Consider the following 22,513-nt stretch of genomic DNA (forward strand, 5'->3'; position numbering starts at 1 on the left):
TCAACTCAAAATCACCTCTAAGCAGTCCCAAAAATTTAGATATGACATCCTCTCGATCTTTTTGAGTACTTTAATATATAATTTGCTTGAAACGATTTACGTTTTTGATACGTTGATTTTTTTATAAAAAAGGACAAACTAGACGAAGAAGAATGAAGAATGAATTAGCATCAAAAGAAGAAGATGAAGAATAACCAAGAAACAAACAAAGAAGAATGAATTAGCAACAAAAGAAGAAGAAACAATGAAGAACACCAGAAGTCGGTGGCCATTTTTTAGGAAATTAATATAGCCGAATGGACAAATTAAGTAATTAGTAAAAAATGGGCTAAAAAGAGGTAAGTAAAATTTATGGGTTGCTATTTTGTATAATTTGCCCTCAATAGTATTATTATCATGTTAGCACTATCTTAGTTTTCGATTTTATTAATACTATTATTATCTTACTTTGATTATATTGAATATTTTTATTGTCATTACTTTTCTTTTTTCAATATTTTCATCATAATTTTCTCATATATTTCTTTCTTATCATGTTATGAAAAAATCGAGTATCTATTATCTATCAGAGACTGTCTCAATACTTTACAAAAGTATGAGTAAAATTTGGGTACACCCACTCTTCGGAGAGTCCATTCGTGGTATTATATTAATATTTTTCTGGTTAAAAAGAAAATTCTTATAATTTTACAATCAGAACCTTATATTATTCTTTCCGTTTTAATTTGTTTGTCTTACTCTTCCTTTTTTAGCCGTTTAAAAAAATAATATTTTTTTGCAACTCTTTTTTTAAAATAACGTGTCAAGTTAAAATCATACAAATAATTAAAATAGAGTAAGTATATATTGCACCCAAGAGTGTGGCCTATCGGTCAATGAAGTGGTACTTGTTGCTGGATGGGGCACTAGGTGATTCTTTTCATTTGTCCTAATTTTGGTGGACAAAGTTACCTGAAACCTGTTACTGGTGGGGTACTAGGTAATTTTTTCCATCTGTCCTAATTTTGATGGACAGAACTATCTTATACCTATTACTGGAGAGAAAAAGTTGATCCAGACACCACGGCAAAAATAAAACAAAATAAAGTGAGTATATGTTTAAGGAGCACCAAAAGTAACTCGTAAAAATATATATATATTCTTTATTGGACCATTTTAAACCTGCCGAAACGTGAGGGACTAGTTTTGTTATTTTTTCTTAGCAGATCCCTCCTAAATCCTTTTGTCCTTGTTCATGTTTGTTCAACGACGACAATAACAAAGTTCTCCAGCCTCGCTATCTCCGCCTTCCTTTTCCTCTATTTAAACTCCTCACTCCATCTCCCTCTCAATTTCCGCCGTTAACCACCTCCTCAGTAAGCCGGCGACTACAATTTCCGTTTAATCTCCGTAACGTCAACCTGATCACCGAAAATATCCATTTTGAAATCTCCGGTGAGAAAAACAATGTCGCACGCTATTAACTTCTTTGTTTCGTCTTCTTCACGCTCATCTGCAACTTTCACAATCTCAAGGCCGTCGGTGTTTGTATCAACCGGTAGTTTACGGGTACCGGTGAAGAAATCATTACGGAGTTTAGTTGTGAAAGCGTCGGCGTCAGATCTCGATGAGTCACAGTCATCTCCGGTGTTAGTTTCGGAGAATGGTTCCGGAGGGGTGTTATCAAGTGTGACGCAGGAGTATGGTCGTAATAATGCGGTCGCACCGTCAGCGGATTCGAGTTCGATTGAAGTGGATACTGTAACGGAGGCGGAACTGAAGGAGAATGGGTTTCGGAGTACACGTAGGACGAAGTTAATTTGCACAATTGGTCCTGCTACTTGTGGGTTTGAGCAGCTGGAGGCTTTGGCTGTGGAAGGAATGAATGTTGCTAGGATAAATATGTGTCATGGAACACGTGATTGGCATCGTATGGTAATTGAGAGAGTTCGGAGGTTGAATGAGGATAAAGGGTTTGCTGTTGCCATCATGATGGATACTGAAGGTAGTGAGATTCATATGGGAGACCTTGGCGGGGCATCATCTGCTAAAGCCGAGGTACATATTCAGTTTGAATTTGGTATAACAAACACGTTTCATGAAATTGGGTGAAATTAAAAGTGTAAATCTTTTATACTGTAGTTTAGTTTATGATAAGTTAAGTCTTAGCGTCTCATCTTACGGTAGTAGGAACTAGCAAAATCTGTTTCCTTAATACTTCCTTTTGTTGTTGTATGACAAGAATTGGGATTCTTTGCGTTGTTTGAATCATATTTCTTATCCAAGTTAGTATTTAAGTGGAGTGGAGATGGGTCGACGGGCTGTCCATATCCATCGAGTTTGGTAGTTGGAAACAATAGATTTGTCAGTGAGGAAACAAAACAGGATTCTTGTGGAAGTTGCAACCTTTCGAAATATGGTGCTATTTTTGCTATAATACAATAGCTTTGAAGTACTTTTTGCAGTCCTATTTTGAAATAAGTACTTGTCTAGTAGCTTCATTAGTTGAGCACCTTCTACTGCTTCTTCACAGAAGAACTTTTTGGCACTTTGTTAAGTCTTTGGTACATGAATCTTAGAAAAAACCTATCATCCAATTGATAGTATTACTCTCAGCAACATATTTACCTTGACAATGGGAAACTGGCATTTGAATGTACCAAATACCGAATTAATTGGGATTGGCTGCGCATCATCCACCAAAGCTCAGGTATATATTCAGCTTGAGTTTGGTACAACTACTCTTTTTAAGAAATTGTGAGCAGGAAATTGGTATCATATTCTGCTTTATGGACAAGCTAATTTCTTGTGGTATTTTCATGAGAGATTTGGTCTTACCAAAGTAGCTGTTTGTGGGGATTAATGAAATTTGTTGTTTATGCTGTGGTATGAGTAGAATCGGGATGCTTTTGGAAGGTGCAACCTTTCCATTTATGTGCGTTTTGCTAACTGACTAAGGTCCCTATTGGTTGTTCCATAGCTTTTTAGAAGTTATCTAGTACTAATTTAAAAGAAATACCTTTCAAATGGCTCTGAAGAAGTACTTTCACTTTTCTTGTCCTTCTTTACAAGAAATACTTTTCAAGTTAAAGTGTTTGTACAGGAATTTGAAAAAGCAAGAATATCGTCTTTTTGATAAAATTAACTTCATCAGCAAAGGTTTGTGCTTTAATTTTAAAGTGGGAAGATTTCCATCTAAAATGGCGCCTACGTTTGAATTTGGAAAGCAGTTTTAGAACCTCTGAAGTGATTCCTCTATAAGTATTTTTTTGCCTAAATCAGCAAACTAAAAGTAATTTTACAAATTTTCCAAATATTTAATGGGATGTTGATGTAGCCTGATAGATACAAATAACCGTTATTCTCTTTGTGCCTGTGGTGTCAGCAAACATGAATTGAGAATTTGGAGTTCTGTTGAGTATGAACTCATGGATAAAATTTTGAGGTGGATGGATGAATCTAGGATCAGGATACTTATTTTGGGGGGGGGGGGATTGTGCTCATTTTCTTCAGGAACATGTTGTGCAGGGATGGTTTCGGAGTTAAAGTTTTCTTTTGTACCTTTCATTTCCGTGTTTGCTTGGTCTAGTCTGATATTGTTTGTGGCTGTCACTGAATTCTTGCTGAGGTAAGCCAACCACATCATTGTAGTGGCATTTCAGATTACTTTCGGATGGGGAGAGGAGGTAAGCTAGAATCAGGCTGAGCACTTGTTAGAAGTCTGAAGTGGGGTTGTTTGAGGAAAAATGTTGGATCTTGCACAGATTTGAACTAAAAAACTGTTTTTCTGGGGATCTCTTTGGAGGGAATAATCTGAGAGATTGCTGCGTAACTTGTCTGTTTTACTGCTTTGCTGTGTTCTTGGCATTTATATCTGCTTGATATATTCTGCATAGTACAATCAGAAAGAAATATTGAACACCAAGAATAATCTGTGAAATTCTCTTTGTGGGATGGGGGGTGGATCATTATCTGTTATGCTGGATGAAGATGTAACATCTAACTATTCTCTTTATACAGGATGGCGAAATTTGGAATTTCACTGTTCGTGCATTTGATCCACCACTTCCGGAACGCACCATCACTGTTAACTATGATGGTTTTGCTGAAGGTTTGCCATATAGACTGCTATAGAAAATAAATGTCGTTTTTGCAAAGAAATACTCTTTCGGGGTCATTCCTTGTGCTTTAATAAAGATGTTCAATTTTTGATTAATTTATTGGCTTAACTGTTTCACTGCAGATGTGAAAGTGGGTGATGATCTACTAGTAGATGGTGGAATGGTGAGATTTGAAGTGATTGAGAAAATTGGGCCAGATGTTAAGTGTCTTTGCACGGATCCTGGACTTCTTTTGCCTCGGGCTAATCTGACATTTTGGCGGGATGGTAAATTAGTAAGGGAGCGGAATGCTATGCTTCCAACAATTTCCTCAAAGGTTTGCACCTCTAATCCTTTCCAGATCCTTTGAAAATAACTTATGAGCTTGGTTTACATAGTCAAAATTGAGATGTATATTTTGGTTGAAAATGTTTTGGTATGAACTCCCCCCCCCCCCCCTTTTTTTTTTTACATAGTTGGTTCTCATCCTTCAGAGACTACGAGTGTAATAAGAGCATCCGTCGACAAAAGGATCACCCTAAGATGATCATCTCGTGGCTATTGAGAACGAATGAAATCAGATGGTTCTATTTCTCAATCTTTCTGACTTGCTCCTACGAAACCAAGGGAATTCTTTGATGAATTTGAAAAAGTCTTTCAGTGGTGGCTGGATCCATTTTCCTCGAAAAGTTAAGGATTAGTAATCCTTTCTAAAATAACCGAGAAATCCATGAGTTCATACTCAACAGGCTTCTAAACTCGGTAGATAATGGGCCCGCCCCTCTACCCTTGTCCACTTAATTATCAGGCTTCGCTTTGCATGGTGTGGTGCTTGAACCTGTGACCTAAGCCACAAATCCTCCACCCCTTACCACTTGAGCTAGGCCCTGGGGGCAACTTTTTCCCTATTATTGCACCTTTTATCTAGTTCAGTTATATTGCCCCTTAATGTTGTCAAAATTAATAAAGTCAATAACTCGGACCAATTATATTCCCACCATTCCAATTCGTGTGACACTTTTGTTTTCGGAAACAATCTCTCTACCTTCATGAGGTAGTGGTAAGGTCTGCGTACATTCTACCCTTCCTAGACCTCAATTGTGGGATTTCACTGGATATGTTGTTGTTGTTGTACTTTTTTCTATATTGCGACATCCCAAAAATTGGACCTGACTTTACTAATATTATTATTATTATTCTACACAAGTAGCAACCCCCTTGGGAGAATGCCTCTTATAAAACAAAAACTAAACTAATACTAAGAGGCAAAACAAAAACTAATCTAATACTTACAACATTTATAAGTAACTAATTTGAAACATATTCATAATAACTTAATAGCGGAATTAGGCCCATGTGAAAAAAGGGGTTTAAAAAGTGCAACATTTTACCACCATAAAACTTACAAAATCCCTTTCAAAAAAAATATTCAACATAAGAGTATCAATTTAAGATGGTAGAACCCTTTTGAAATAATCAACCCATTGATGCAAGTACCTCAGTAAATTATATTTTTTCATTCAAACACCACTCGAGGTTAGTCTATACATGAATATCAAATTTGCGAGTATCAAAAGATAAACTAGTTTCCTTCTTTGTACATAATTACAAATCAAAATGTAAGTTTAGTACATTACAAGACTTGAATTTGCACTCTCTAAAGTAGCCAAACAAGTCACCAAATTCAAGTTACAATTTATGACTCTATGAGCCAACAAGCCTCCAAAATTACATAGAAGTGTGACATACAGATCACGTATAAGTCACAAATCCCTACAAAACATAGATGCCTATGCAAATACGATCAGAAAAGAATCCAAAAGTCTATTATCGCTAAGCATAAAGCTTAGTGGCGCATAAACTTTAGACTTGAAGCCATTAGATTCTTCCGTTCTCTTCTAAGTTATAGGTAGCTCAAATGGAACATAAACATAAATCAATTAAACAAATAATACATCAAAAATATCAAATATCAAATCTTAAATTGTTTCTAAATATCAATATCAATATAGAAAGGCTCAAGTGTCAAGAAAGCTCATAAAATTATTTCAAGAAAGTTTTTCAAATAACATATTTTGCCCAATATGCATGTCACGTCATCACACCAAGCATAATCAAATATCAAGATGGACCGAAGCCTAAATCAAGTAGGGTCGACACCCAATAATCAACAGAATCAAGAACCATATTAAAAATGAATTGCTAGTTCATGCTTAATATGGACAAGTTGCATTATTAAGACAATCAACAAATCCAAAGTCAAGATCGAATAAAGAGGCATGCCAATATAGGTGATAAACGAAACAAGAAGGATAAAGTACCAAAAAGAATGCAAAATGATCAAATAATCCATATAATTGGGCGAGATAGCAAATACCTTGCAATACTTGAGAAATACCAATACAATGATATAATGTGACGAGAAAGTAAACAAAAGTTCAATCTAATTGTTGAAATATTCCAGCTAGTAAAGAGATCACAAGTTCAAGTTTATACACAAACCTTGACATTTTAGACATAACAAGTTCTACCACAACTTGAAGAGTTCGTACGCCATAGACAACAAATTTGCCAACTTCCTCAAACAATTCCTCTTAGCTTGTACAAGAGTATATATACCTTAAATACACAAGCAATACCTATTTAAGTTCAGTGATTTCAGAATGTTGAAATTAAACATACTAGGTATCCAAAATGAACCTAATTGGTGAAAATCACATTGCATTTTCAAAAGATAACACAATTGTCTTGTATTGTGACTCAGTTCCGAGGAGGAAAACGGAAAAACTAGATTTTCTGGTCTCATGAAATTTGTAGGTCTATGTTTTTGGGTTCTAATGAGAGTCTATAATCACTCCAACTCCTAACATGAGTTTCGGACAAAAAGATTTCCCAAAATACTCTATAGTAGTACATGGAAGGTTTGTAAAAGAGAAAGGTGGAATGACCTCGGAGGCCCTTGTACTTGACTTGGATTGTCAACTAGACTCTTCTACTCACGACTTTGCTGCCTGAACACTTAAACCCAATTAAACACAACATTATAAACCCTTTTCTCATTTGATTAGTGTGTGTAATACAGCCAACTACATGTGGAATTCCACGTCATTTTTTAATAACTCCTCAGAAATTAAATGTGAAAAAATAAATAGCATATAAAGAAAAAGAAAGTGCCATTTTTTTCTCTTACTCTCCACTCCTTTCCCCCATCCCCTGCTTCATTCTCTTCTTCGTCAACCCACTCCCTCCCTTGAGGAAGTGATTCTAGCAACAATATAAACTTTAAATAACTGAAAGGTATAATGATGAGCCCAATCTAGTACTGGCACAACTTACTGCAAACCCAAAGAAATTTTCTTGGGAATGGCTGATTCTTGAATTTCCTAAAAGAGTCATCAGGATATAATGTTTCTTTCACATTAGATTTGAAGATCTTCAAGAATGGCTTTGGTGCTGGAATTTCTACCATTTGATGATGATGATGGGAATATTGATCAAACTCAGCATTACCCATCATTTTCTAAGTAAGTTTGGTGTGTTAATTAATGAAAGAATAAGTGATGACTAAAATCCCCAAGAACTTGGCTACTTATAACGTGTGAGATTCAGTGAGGTAGAAAAAGGATCTGTTTCTCTACCATCTTGAAAACACAAAACACTAGGTGATTTCTTCTCATTTGCCTAAGTTTTGGTCGGCAAAGTTACCCGGTATACCAGTATTGGTGGAGGTAGCAGGTACCCAGTGAAATAGTTGAGGGATGCGAAGCTGTTGCCCGGTCACCACCATTATCAAACAGTACTTTTTATATCAGCTAAAATTTCCAGATTCTCACTTTAAAGGGAACTAAGAACTCTTGTAGCCTGGATCTTAGGATTTAACTGTTGATACTGCAACATTTATGTTTCACGAAGAGTACGTATAGTGAATTCTAGCTTGGTACGACAGCTATTAGGATATACCTAACGTTCTACTTCCACTAAATTCTCACACCTTTAATTTTATTAACTGCTGAAATTTAGTATATTTAGATGGTCACTATTTCAAGTATTTCACTGCTGCAGGATTGGCTAGACATTGACTTTGGGATTGCCGAGGGTGTAGATTTTATTGCTGTATCATTTGTCAAGTCTGCTGAAGTCATTAAGCATCTTAAGAGCTACATTAAAGCCCGGGCTCGAGATGGGTAAGAATGTTGTATTAGCAAAGAAAACTGCAATTAGCAGAACACACCCTTACTTCCAAATATATTTAAGAAATTGATTCTCAGCAGTCAAATTATTCATATATCTGGTTTGATGCTGTGCAGTGATATTGCTGTAATTGCAAAGATAGAGAGCATTGACTCGTTGAGGAACCTAGAAGAAATAATTAAGGCATCAGATGGTGCTATGGTGGCAAGAGGAGATCTTGGTGCTCAAATTCCATTAGAACAGGTTCCATCAGAGCAGCAAAAGATTGTTCAGCTATGCAGACAGCTAAATAGGCCTGTTATAGTAGCTTCCCAGTTGCTAGAATCTATGATTGAATACCCTATTCCAACTAGAGCTGAAGTTGCTGATGTTTCTGAAGCAGTTAGGCAACGGGGGGATGCTTTGATGCTTTCTGGTGAGTCGGCCATGGGACTGTTTCCTGAGAAGGCATTGACTGTCCTAAGAACTGTTAGCTTGAGAATTGAAAGAAGGTGGAGAGAACAGAAACGCCGCGAAGTTATTGAATTGCCATCCATAGCATCTTCCTTTTCCGATAGCATTTCAGAAGAGATTTGCAACTCTGCCGCCAAGATGGGTAAAATTCTATCTTTTCGAATACTGATTTATTTGAGTTTTATTGCTTTTTATTTGTTTTATAGCCTGAAGATGTAAAACTACTCTGTTTCTATTGTTGTTGTGTGGTCTGTGGACCGGACATAAATGGTTAAATAGCAAAATCTTGAACTTTGACATTCTGCATGTAAAGCTCTTTTACATTTGCCGATATTTACCAAAGTTAGTAAATAACCTCAGGAAACTGAGCATGTTTATAGCTTATAAACAAGCAAGTTATAAACCTGAAAAAATAGGAGAATTATCTGAAAATTGTGTGCTATGAGGAATTTTTCTGGGTTAATCAATCTGTTCAATTGTCTGTATCGTTAAAAACAATTAGAAGTGGAAATAGTAAAACCCTCATAATCATGTCAAAGCGAAGAACTATCATGAATGTAAGAAATATCGGTTCTGATTCACAGCTATTACATCATGCATTTTACTGAGACAGGATATCCACAGTTATCTAATGCATTATTGCTAGATCCGGATAAAAAAAACAATAAAGTTCTATTTATGGTTCCTATGTAGGGAATGCTGAAAAGTGTACGCATAATTGAACTCATCCTTGCAGCATGTTAACTTTTGTCTGAAAAATGTAACGTTTGGATACATTTCAGAATTAATATACCACCTTATGACTTTGAACATGAATTATCTGACTGCATGAACCTAAAGTAAACACACTTCTTGTTTTGGCTTTTAATACAGACATGTACTTATACATGTTTTTTTTTTAAAAATAAAATTAGAAGGATACATGTATAAAAGCAACTAAGTGAAAACTGGAAAACCCATTCCCGTTTTCTTTAGTTTCACGCAATTTTGAGTAAGCTTCTTGAATTCGTCATTTCTATTGATCACTTTAATGTTTTACACTAGCTATCTTAGTGTATCCGTATGCGTGTGTCTTACTTTCTTAGATCAACTACGAATTGCTTTGCAAGGGTGAGACTAAGATGGCAAGTTCAATTCTTCTCTTATGTGGCACATCAAATTATAGTGTTAGTTTTCTGATGAACAAGATGTTCATGCAATATCGATAATGCATTAAAGATGAGTAGCTCTTTTGAGTAAACCTTTAAAAGAAAATAAGCCTTTTTATGTTGGCTTTAATAAGACATGCACATATATACAGTTTCAAATGAATTGAAGTGCAAGCTTGAAATTCCATTCCCTTTTTGATGAGTTTTGCCCATTTTTAAGCTTTTGCAAATTGTCATATTCTGCAATAGCCACTTATATGTTGTAACACGCTACTCTTGGTGTATGCATGTATGTGTGCTTCCGTCCTTGTTGTGTTCTTTTGTCAACTTGTAGTTGCTCTTTTAGGAAGACAGCAAGAGGGTTTTTGTTATCCACCATAAGTTACCCCAATTCTCCGCTACAGGCAAATTAAAGTAATAGGGTTGTTTTGTCACTACATAGGTGCTCATTTGATATTTGCTTAGTCAACAAAGGAACTATAGAAGATTTAACTGCAGATGGAAAATGTACAAGAAAAGTTTCTTGAGTAATTCAAGTAACCATTAGACTGCTAAGCTTTGGGAGATCATAACTAGTCAGTTTATTCATGTAAACACTCCAATTCTATGAGTAGTTCAGATCTGGATGCCTTCAAAATGTTCAAAAGGAAATATACTGTCACCCATTATTTCTAGTCTCAAAGAAAGTAGCTCTATTAGCTATCACACACATGCTATGCATCTCTGTCTATGGGCAGTTATCTATTTGCTTCTATGATGAGAACATAAGTGATAAACGAGTGTGGACAATTGGAGCTGGGGGTGGGCGTGGGGGTATACCTTGGATCTCTAGGTAAAGACTCATTATACCCCTTATGATCCAAGTCATTTGGCTGTGCATGCCTTTTGTTGTCTGTTCAAATGTCAAGTATAACAAGTATATAAATTCTTCCAAAAGGATGTCTATGTAAACATTTGTTGTACCCTTTATGTAGTTCATAGAAGTCATGTTGACCATGTATGCCTTTTGATTATCTGTCAAATGCAGTAAGGATGTAGCTTCTTCCCAAGTAATATGTTTATACAGTATACTAGGGAGCTCTTATACAGTTTTAGTATGTTCTGCAATCTACTTTTAGGGGGGCATGTTCCAAAAGTGCATGTCATCCATAGAGTGTCTAACATTGATATGTCAATATCAAGACAGAAGGAATAGAGAACTTGTTTGATCATTATTTGTCAGAATGTTATTTGGTCACAAAACTACTAGTTTCCTGATATTTTAAAATCCTTTACACTTTAGTCCTTCATGTGATGCTACAAACATGATAAGTAGATATGATGCATCTTTTTTTATTTTTACAAATGATATATAACAAGTGTATCGGAAAAGGCCAAAAATACCCCTGAACTATAGGAAAAAGTTTTAAAATACCCTTCGTATAGTTCAGGGGTATTTTTGACCCTTTTCCATAAGTATATTGAGAAAAACTCAATCTAATTACTATTCCACTGCCTGGAGGCTTGTGTAAGGCCATACAATGATTTGTGGAGTCTACAAACTCTGTGTGATCCTTCCTGTCTGAATCCCTGAGGCATCTCCATATACACCTCCTCATCCAAATCACCTTGCAAAAATGCATTATAGACATCCATTTGATATAGACACCAACCTTTAGTGACTGCCAAAGCAAATGATACATCTAACTGTTACCATTTTAGCAACAGGTGAGAAAGTATCATGGTAATCCAGCCCCTCTTGTTGACTATAACCTTTAGCTACTAGTCTTGCCTTGAACCCCTCTACTTCCCCATTTGCTTTGTATTTGATTTTATACACCCACTTGGATCCTATTGCATGCTTACTTGGAGGCAAGTCAACTACCTCCCAAGTGTGATTGTCCTCAAGAGCTTGGATTTCATGTTTCATGGCTTGAACCCAATTCTCATCTTTAGCTGCTTGACTAAAGTGTTGTGGTTCCACCAGTGTTGAGAAGTTGGTCAGGTAGCACTGATACGTGGAAGTTGTGCTACTATATGACAAGTAATTTGACAAAGGGTATCTTGTTCCCTTACTCTGACCAGGTGTTGCATAATCTTTCATCCAAATAGGCTGCTTAGACACTCTTGGTGCTCCTCTAGGAGGATCAACAGTAGGTAATGATGGCATTCTATCAGTGTCTGAAACACTATCTTCAGGTTGTGATTCAATTGGTGGAGGTGGTTCTGAAACTGCTATATCTTGAGTTGCTTCTTCAGTATGTAATGAGGAATCAATATCTGGACTTGCATCAGATTCCATATCTGCATCATTATTGATATCTATGTATGGTCTGAGATGGTCTGTTGAATAGTTGTTAGCTGTCATACTTGCAAAAGGAAAAACATGTTCCTGAAAAGACACATCTCTATTAACAAGAAACTTGTTAGTGTGGAAATCTAACAAGTATCCTTTTTGTGTGGTAGAATATCCCATTAGAACAGTAGATCTGACCCTTTCTGAAAACTTATCTCCCTTTGGAACTACTGATGCATAACATAAACAACCTATCACCCTTAGGTGAGATAGTGAAGGAATCTTACAGAACAACAGCTCATATGGACATTTGCCTCCAATAGATGAAGAGGGTAATCTATTCATTAAATACACTGCAGCTTTGACACTTAAGCCCCAAAATCTGATAGGCATAGAAGATTGAAATCTAATGGCTCTGGCTATATTCAAGATTTGTCTATGCTTCCTTTCCACCACACCATTTTGCTGAGGTGTGTGAGGACAGCTACTTTGATGTAATATACCAAGGGACTGAAACAAATCCTTGCATTGAGAGTTAAAAAAACTCTGTCCCATTATCTAACCTGATAGTCTTTATAGAAGCACTAAACTGATTCTTAACCATCAAAAAAAAAAGTTTTGAGAGCTATTATAGTTTCAGACTTAAGCTGTAATAAATGGATCCAAGTATATCTGCTGCAATCATCCACAATGGTCAAGAAGTAGTATTTCTTATCAAAAGTTGGAGTTTTTTATGGTCCCCAAAGATCCATATGTACAATGTCAAAACACTGAGCAGCTCTGTTGTTACTAATAGGAACTGATAGCCTAGTTTGTTTAGCTAAGGGACATACATGACAATTATTCAGAGATTCTACATCCTTATTGTCCTTTAAGAGGTCCAATGATTTCAGAATTTGTGGTGATGGATGGCCCAGCCTTTTGTGCCATAGACTGCTGTCCTGTACAGTTGCACCTGCAATGAATTTCTGATGACCATGATCCTTTGGTGCCTCCTTTATTCCACACTCACTCTTGAAAATGTACAAACCTCCCTTCTCCTTACCAATCCCGTTCATCCTCTCACTGTAAAGGTCTTGAAAGACACAGAAGTCAGGGTAGAAGGAAACAAAACAATAGAGTTGCCTAGTTATCTTGGACACAGACGACAAATTAATTCTGAAATCAGGCACAAACAACACATCCTGGACAACTTCTCCCTCAAAGATAAATGCCACTCCAATATGTGATATGTCAACTTTGGCTCCAGTAGGAAGGTTTACTTTGTCTTTTTCTGATCTAATTACTTTGGACTTCTTTGAAAACACATCGGTGCTTGCTGTAATATGGTGTGTGGCACCAGAATCTACTATCCATTCTTGTGATAAAACATGAGATAAAAGGCAAGTAGCTATACCTGACATGTTGACCTGACTCATCTCTTGTGTGTTTTTATTCAGCATCTGCATGATCTCCTTCTGTAAATCCTTGTCCTTTGGCCATGACAGCATTGTTTACTTCTTTGTTAATCTCATGACTAGTTGATGCTTCTGCATAAGGATTGTTTCCATTGAAATTATTTGCTGATGACTGAGCCTTGACTTGACCTTCATACTGATAGCCATGTCCATTTCCCTTACCATGGTTTTGATTGCTGTATCCTCCAGAGTAATGTTGTGAATTTGTTCCCCTTGAATTACCATTATTGTAGTTGCCCTTCTTTCTCTGTTTCCAGTCCGTGGGATAACCTACCAACTTGTAACAATTCTCTCTAGTGTGACCAGTAAAATGACAGTAATCACACTAACTTCCTTTGTAATTTTGGCTTCCATAATTTGTTTCTGAGTTCCTACTCACATGCATTGCAGTTGGATCTGATTTTTCTACCACAGTTGTCACACAAGCTAATTGCTGAATTTCATCCTCTACTATCATTGCATAAGCTTGATTGATAGTAGGTGTGATTCCTTTTTGCAGTATTTGCCTTCTAGCCTGCTCATACGAATCATTCAGTCCACTTAAAAATTGGATTAGTCTCAGCTGATATAAATGATCAGCATAATCCTTCGATTTTGGACAGATTCTTCAGCTTTGTGAAGTAAGCTGGCACTGAATCTGTTCCTTGTGAAAGTGTGTTGATTTCTCTATGCAGCTGGTACAACCTCATGTGATTTACCTTGTCAAAATGTTCTCTCAGATCTTCCCATACATCGAATGCACTTGTTGCATACACGATCCCACTCAAGAGCTCTTCACTGACAGAACTCATCAACCATGACAACACAATTGCATAACAAGTCTCCCACTGCTCATGTAACTCATCCTTGTACAATTGCTTTGCTTGCTGCAAGCTCCAGTTACAAATCCATATTTTCTTTTCCCTAACAATGCGATCCTCATCGATCGACTCAAAACTCCATAATTCTCAGATCCAATTAGTTTGATAGGAATCAATGCAGATCCTGATACATCTGAAGGTCCTATGTACAGTGGATCACTAGGATCAATCTTCACACCTGTCATCTCTGTATCCTTCAGCTATCACAGCTAATAGATCTCTTCAAAATTCTTTCTACAACTTCAGTCTTCACAGTTCCTCAAGGAACCTGCTCTGATACGATGAGGAAAACTCAATCTAATTACTATCTGATTGAAAGAACAGAGAAGAAGAGTCGAAGAGTAAACTTCATTGAAGAAGAAGAAATGAATTGATCTAGAGAACTTGGATCAATACTCCAATACATTGGTTATTTATAGAGTAGCCTTAGCATCTAGAATCATCTAGAAGTTCTACTAACTAACATAACAACTTCACATGCTAATCACATGAGCTTAATTAGTAACTAACTATCAGTAACAGTAGTTACTAACTTGGTGAAGCTCAGTGCAGTGATTAACTAAGCAAGTTGCAGTAACTAACTACATTTCCAACATATATTAATTTTATGCTATTTTTTTGTATAAGAATATGGTTGACTGCTGTATGTAAAACTAACCATAGATGCCTATTTTTCTTTATGCCTTCATTCAATCATGTCATCTCCATATTCAAAACTAAACTTTTATTCAAGCAACGGGAAAATGTTGCTACCTTGTCCAAATAGGCAAATACTAATGAAATGGGTGGTGGGAATCAAACCAAAAACACATTTTGACCCTAATAATCATCATACACTTTAGGAGAGTCTTCAATAATACACTTCTTTCTAAACTTAAAAAGTCCTGAAATATTACACATGTTCTTTTTCTTTTTGCTATGTATTAAACATGTTCACAAAAGAAGGGAGTTCTGAATAAGTGGCCATAGTCATCTCCACTTCTCTATGCCTTCCATGATACTGCCTTCTGGACAATCCATATAAGCTGCTTTTTCCTGCTGCTGATTTTTTTTATCATTGTTGAGAAAAGTCTTTGGACTGATCTCACTCAAGAATCATTTTGGTCAGTCTATCTTTTCTTATCTTGTTTACTGTTTGCGGAACTCTCTTTGTCCTCATTCCAAGTAATGCGAATGAACCACAGTATAGATATACTTTAATTCAGCTAGTGCAGATTCCTTTTCTTCCCAAAACTAATATTTATACCTTTTCCTTCCCAAACTACTGTTGATACCCAAGTTGCCCATATACTAGTAAATGCAAATGGAGTCCATTAAAAGAAGACCAAGTTCAGCTAGTGAATATACCTTCTTTGGATATCTTTCTCTTCGCTAAGTAACGGTGGTGCCCAGTTAGGTTGGAGAGCCACCTAAGATAAACCAAAAGGGTCTTATGCGTTTTCTAAGAAAAAACCTGAGCCATAGTAATAGCAATATGATTAGTGATCATCTAAATGATTGATGTTCTTAAATAATGAACAAGTTGCTTCTACTATTTGGTTACGAAATGGGATTAGCTTTTTAATGTTCATCTTCATGAAAAAACTTTTTAGAGAGATGCAGAACGAGGAAGAGGCGGATGAAAAGTTAACTAAGCCAAGCCTCCATTTCCCAGCAGGAAGAAGCGAATGTTATTTGAAAGTGAAAACACTTCTCAAAATTATAATTATTTTTTTTTGAATGTGGGGAGCTAAGTCTAATTTTTTTCTAAAAGTCTTACATTTTGGTTCTGTGGGACAAGTCACAATTCCTTTGTGCTGAGCTTATAAGGGTATTTGTTGAAACATACCCTAATTTGAATCATGGTACTTTGTTTTCTAAGCTGCTTATTTCCATTGTGATCTTCTGCAGCTAACAATTTGGAAGTTGATGCTCTTTTTGTTTACACCAAGAATGGGCACATGGCATCTCTCTTGTCACGCTGCCGCCCTGATTGCCCAATATTTGCATTTACAACGGCAACATCTGTTCGTAGACGTCTGAACCTGCAATGGGGTCTAATGCCTTTCCGCTTGAATTACTCCGATGATATGGAAAGCAACCTAAACAAAACTTTCTCCTTGCTAAAAGCTCGAGGCATGATCAAGTCAGGTGACCTCATCATTGCTGTTTCTGACATGCTGCAGTCCATTCAAGTTATGAATGTCCCGTGAGTACACACAACTAAGTTCTGTATTTGAGTTTTGACCTTTGGCAACCTCCACTATATGCCAATATTAAATTATAAGAAAGTTCAACAATTTGGTACTGTTCCTTCTCTCTCAAAAAAAAAAAACAATTTGGTACTGCTAGGGAGCAAAACAACGATGAGCCACATCCTTTCCCGAGTGTGTCCCCGTTTCAGGTGGATGGATCTCGACTACATTTGGTGTTACTGAATTGTCATGCACCTGTAGTCAACATAGATATGTTGCAACATGTACCAAAGTAGAGTGTGTACTCCCTATTTTCCTAGGATTCCCAAGATGTAACCTCTATTTGAGTTATTGAGTTAGATGTGTCAGTTTCCCTTAGAAATAATCGCTATAATTATGAATTCTGTTCTTACAACTGTTATGAGTGTTTTCATTGGTATGTTTTATGATCTATGGGTTTGGCTTTAATAACACTTGTCTCTGCTAGAATGTTTATCTGATTGTCTGAACTATAGAGCATATTGCCTGTCTTTAATTTTCAAAAGAAAGAGCAGTACAATGGGAAAATATGAGCCTCATAATTAGGTTAAATGTCTCTGTATACAATACTGGGCATCTCGTGAAGAAGTTGCATTTGATTTAAAAATAAAAAGTATGACAAAGGAGCCTTTGTTTATAGCAGGATGACATCTGCTATTTGTACTACAGTCTTTGTCATACAGACATTTGAACAAAGGGAAAAAATAGTAATTTTGGTCTTGGAATTGAACTGTTAAAGATTTCAATTAAATTAGTTTAGGTGTTTTAACCAAAGAAAAATACCCCTATTGCTCAAGTTAAGCACAAATAAGAAATGCCAAGTGATTCCCCTTGGATCGGTAGCTGGGCTGGTATTATTACCACGGCTATTATTGATCCGAGATCAAAGAAGGAAAAGAATGGACTAAAGCATTCAGATACACCCTACAAGAACCAACTAGACGTGACTATTAGTAAATGATCACAGGTGAAATCCCTTCCCATCGTTACAAAGTTCTTTCACTCTATTTTTGAAATCGTAGTTCTTCTAAGTTTTTATAGGTAGAATTATTTGATACATGTATTATTGGAAGATAACAAATATTATTTAATCTCTAGACTCGCTCTGATGCCCTGACTCTCAATCTAAGTAAGAAAGGAAATCGATTTAGCTACAATCTCAATTGAATAAAAAAGAGAACCCTTTTAGTACGGCAACATATAACCAAATGAAGAAGTTGGAAGTAGTTTCGTCTATGGGGGTTGTTGATTTGTGTATCTGTCCAATGAAGATTGTAATAAACGAGGTGTGCGCAAATTAGTTTTCACATAAATATTTTTTAAAATGTAAAAATCGAACCATCTCAATCCTCGATTGAAATATATTTATCTTAATAACCATACTGAAAATGTTTCAGTACTTATCATGAACTATTAGTCGATTTATTATAAGTTATAGTTTATCATCTTATTGCTTATTAATATTGAGTGGGGCATGTATGAGGTTCTCTAATAATTCAAAGTTCATTATTAGTTATGGGTATTTATTTGACAATTAAGGCTTCCAAAGCTACTACAATAATTAAGCACAATTGAAACAAACATAGAATATGATTGATGTATGTGGAATAGAATAGACTCCAAACTACAAGGACCCTTTATTGACTGGTAAATTACATTTTAATAAATAGAAAATAAAATATAAAATAAGAAAAAAAATTAGCTGGCAAGATGTAGATACAGGAAAAAACATCATTTGTAGGATTTTCCTTTTTTACATTTATTTTATTTCATTTATTGCACCATTATATATTGAAACGGATTCTTGAGTCGAGGGTCTATCGAAAATTCTCTCTATCCTTCAAGTTAGAAATTAAGATATACGTATATGCTATTTTTTCTAGATCTCACTTATAGAATTACATTGGATTGTGTTATTATCGTATATATTAAGCCGGATAGGGTTTTTGTAATTTAAATTTTGGGATAATGTATTTATTTATTTATTTTTTAAAAAAAGGATGATAAAGAGTGGAACAAAGGAATAAGAGATCTGAGATACTAGGTTCAGATTTGTTCTTCTAAAATAGTAAAAAAAATTGTCCCAAAAATTGAACAATCCAAAAGGTATCTAAAACAATTGATGGCATTTAATTTTAAATGAGTTGTCATCATCTTCTTTATTAGTTGTCTATTATTTTTATTGATACGTGGAAAGTCATTTTCAATAAACGTTACTAAGGAGTAATTTTTATTGGATTTCGATTTTAAATGATATTTGATTTTTGTTATTGAAGTTTGACTTAATTTAAATTCGCATGAATTTTTTTATATCAAAGGTAAATCGTTCCTAACAAAAATGACTTTATACCTAACAAAATTTAAATCTGAAATCTTGATTGAAAAAAAAAAGTATTCATCGCTCCACTAAAATCCTCGATTACCTAATGTTATTCAATATTACAAAGCATTCATGAAACAAATCTTCTTCTTTTTAATCTTATACCAAAAGGAGGAATCAATGTTTTTATGTGACATAATTCTATTTTTAAGAGTCAATTACTTTGCCAATATTCATGTTTAAATGTGGGGTGGATATAGTGTATAAGTTATGCATTCATTTGAATTTACTAAGTTTAACTTAAATTATGTATATATGTTTAGAAAATTACTAAATAAATGTAAATAATATATTTTGAATTTAACAAATCAAATGAGTTATGATAAAATTTCGAAACTCAAATCCATAAAAATTAAAACCTAGACTCCTCTGTGTTTAAATGACAACATTGTCTTGCATATTCCGAAAGTTCAAATTAGTATTATTTCTAGAGTTAATTTCTCATACAATCAGTTAACTAATAATTTTCATCTCAGAAAATTACTTAATTTTATATTTTAACTTAAGACTCATTCAATTATTGCCATTTAACCAACAACATCACTTAATTATTGTCATTTCATATACAGAGTCACTCAACCAATTCTGATGATATTTCATGTAGATATTGCTGACGAAAAAAAAATTAAGCCATTTTTTAATTTAAAAAGACAATTTATTCCAATAAAATAGAAGGTGGATCAATTTGAATAGTTTTTTAATTGCACCAAAAGGCTAATAAGCGCCGAAAACTTAGATTCAGATTAGTAGGTAAAATTCCTCCGATCTTCACTAATTATCTTGGATTTAAGCCTCGGGAACATAAAACACTATGACAATGAGCATTTTTCACTTTAATAATCTTATACAATGCGATTTCAAATTAATTCGACCCCCAAAACAAATATCCGACATCAATAAAATCCAAAAAAATGGAAAAGAAAAAGATTCAACCAAGTTTTGAAGGATATATTTGTAATCAACATAAAACATTGTATAACAAAGAAGCATGTGGTTGGTAGAAAAGAATTTCTTCTTTCACTTTTGTGTTTTTCAAATATAATTTTTAAAATGTTTTTCTTGAATCGAGTGTCTATTTTACACAAGAGAAGAGTTAAAATATGCGTTACTCTGCCTTCTTCATATTCACTTATGAAATAACACGGGATATATTGTTATACTTAATTGGAAAACTTGTAACGAAGTTTTACATCTCAATAGATCAAGATATTTGTCTATGAACTATACTTTTTTCATTCGATATCTAATATCACAATAAAATTTGATTAAATTCAAATTTGTGCCAAAAAATTCTTCATCAAGGAGTTTAGTGATTCCTAACAAAACGATATTTTCTCTTTTAATTCACATGTAAAGTGTAGTGGTAAAATGTATATGGTTTGTACAAGACAAGGAAACATTGAGTGCTTTTAAGAAGTTAGCCACTTGGAAGTATATTCCTGAATGATATACAGAATATAATTATGTTTTTTTTTTTGTTTTTTTTTTTACTGAAATAATAATAATTAGATTAGGTTGAAATGGGCAAATGATTCATAACCAACCACCAAGTTATTATTTTTTTTGTGCACAAGTCACAACCATGGCCACAAAACTATCAAGTTCTATAATTTCAAAGTGGGACCCTTCACTTGCTTTTTTTATTACTATTTTAGTTTTTATGACAATAAATAAATAAAAATTAATTTTGATGTGACTTGAAAGCCTATCATCACCTGCTACACTAGTGTAGTACCATCAATTTTGATGACAATTCCATTTGACATATCACTTAATTTACTACTATGGCCTTTAGTTTTCAAATTGTGAGGTTTTTTTTTTTTTAGATTCGATTTTTTTGGATGATTACATAATTAATATAAAATTTTAATTTTTATAAAATTATTGAAATTAAATTAAAAAAATAATATAATAATTATTATTTAAGTGAACAAATCAGAAATCAATCACAAGTAATATTCATAAAGGTCCTTTTCTAGTGATCATAGACCAAGTCATGCCTATAGGCTATGAAAAGGAATATTATTACCTCAAATCTTATTTACTTTTGTGCTATTTTTCAAAGAGTGACATGAACTTGAAAGGAAAAGAAAAAGTGAATTTAGAAATATTACTATCTTATTTTATATGATGCTATTAATATTTGATAAGTCAACTAATTCTTTCTTTAATTATAGTTTTTGAAGAGAAAAAAAATCAAATATATTTAGGTATACAAAATTGTTATTTGCAATGATTTTAGGTGATTTTTGGATGTTTATGAGCCCGTTTGGATGGGCTTAAAAAAAATAATTTTTATGTATGAAGTGCTTTTAGAATTTTGAAGTGCTGAAAATTATTTTTATAAATAAGCAGTTGAGTGTTTGGATAAAAGTATTTATGTTGAAAATAAGTGTTTGAATTTTAGGGTTAAAAGAATAAAAAGGGTAGTTTGGGAATTTAGTTAAACTATAAGAGATATAAAAATAATTTCCATGGTCAAACAAAATGGCTTTAAGCATTTAGAAAAAAAAAGTTAGAAATCTTAACTTTTCATTTTTTACTGACTTTAAGAACTTTATGACTTAAAGTTAGCATTAGGCAAACACGTTCAAAAGCTAAAAAGGGGTTTTAAGTTGATTTTGACCAACTTAAAGCCAATCCAAACAGGCTCTATATCTTTTTTCAAAGACACTAAATTTAAAATCAATGTTTGATTTTACACTACTAATTAATTAATTAATTAGACCAACCTAACAATTAATGTAGATGTAACTTTGGAGATCGAGTGATCTCTTTATATCGATTTAACTAAACCTATCGTTTTCGGTAATGTCGAGAGGTACATACATCATGTGAAATAATTAAAGTACGGACAAATTACTTCAGAAATTACAGTTATAAAATAAATAAATAAATAAATAATTTGATCAATATATTTCGAGCTTTGCAACTTGATTTAAAATTTAAAGATTTATAAGTGCCTAAATATATATATACTTTTTTTAAGGATATTATGATGTTTAGTTTTTTATGCCAAAGAAGAGAAAATAAGCCAAAAGCAAGAATCCAAACAACTATGATGAATCTGATGAGAAGTATATAGTATAGTATTGATAAACAGAAATAAACAAAAACAATGTCTTGCATCTTACATAGTTTTTCTTTATTATCAGAAAAAGGGAGAAAAATATCATGTCTTCATCAGTCACTTTCTCACTTTAAAAAAAATCATTATTTCTCTTGTAAAATAATTGATACCCTATTTTTTTTTTCCCTTTCCAACAACATGAGAACATGGCCACTTTAATTTCTTGAATGTAAAAATTTTCTCCACGGAAAAAAAAAGAAAGGTTCATTGTTTATTGTCATTTGATTTCTACATTATATTGCTATTTATAAGTGTGGACTCATTGTATTTTGATTATCTTATTTATTTATAGTAGTTAATATCTCTTTCTTACGTACTATTCTACCA

The 22,513-nt window shown here is 34.1% G+C and overlaps 1 protein-coding gene across 1 annotated transcript; it reads left to right on the plus strand.

The window, feature by feature from the left end:
- Positions 1 to 1,171: 1,171 nt before the first annotated feature.
- On the plus strand, positions 1,172 to 17,052 carry LOC129883063 (pyruvate kinase isozyme A, chloroplastic). The gene is made up of 6 exons (XM_055957613.1): positions 1,172 to 2,037; positions 4,000 to 4,090; positions 4,223 to 4,416; positions 8,142 to 8,263; positions 8,387 to 8,865; positions 16,354 to 17,052. Exons 1-6 carry the CDS (start codon positions 1,447 to 1,449, stop codon positions 16,653 to 16,655), a joined length of 1,779 nt encoding a protein of 592 aa, XP_055813588.1. The 5' UTR covers positions 1,172 to 1,446; the 3' UTR covers positions 16,656 to 17,052.
- The last annotated feature ends 5,461 nt before the right edge of the window (positions 17,053 to 22,513 follow it).

This window comes from Solanum dulcamara, chromosome 3, assembly GCF_947179165.1.
Source record: "Solanum dulcamara chromosome 3, daSolDulc1.2, whole genome shotgun sequence".
NCBI lineage: Eukaryota > Viridiplantae > Streptophyta > Magnoliopsida > Solanales > Solanaceae > Solanum > Solanum dulcamara.

Bases quoted from the DNA above. Each gene is read 5' to 3' on its own strand.
- LOC129883063 (XM_055957613.1), top strand. From the start codon at position 1,447: ATGTCGCACGCTATTAACTTCTTTGTTTCGTCTTCTTCACGCTCATCT. The intron at 4,417-8,141 runs GTTTGCACCTCT...TCACTGCTGCAG, and splicing joins TTCCAACAATTTCCTCAAAG to GATTGGCTAGACATTGACTT. The intron at 8,264-8,386 runs GTAAGAATGTTG...GATGCTGTGCAG, and splicing joins AAAGCCCGGGCTCGAGATGG to TGATATTGCTGTAATTGCAA.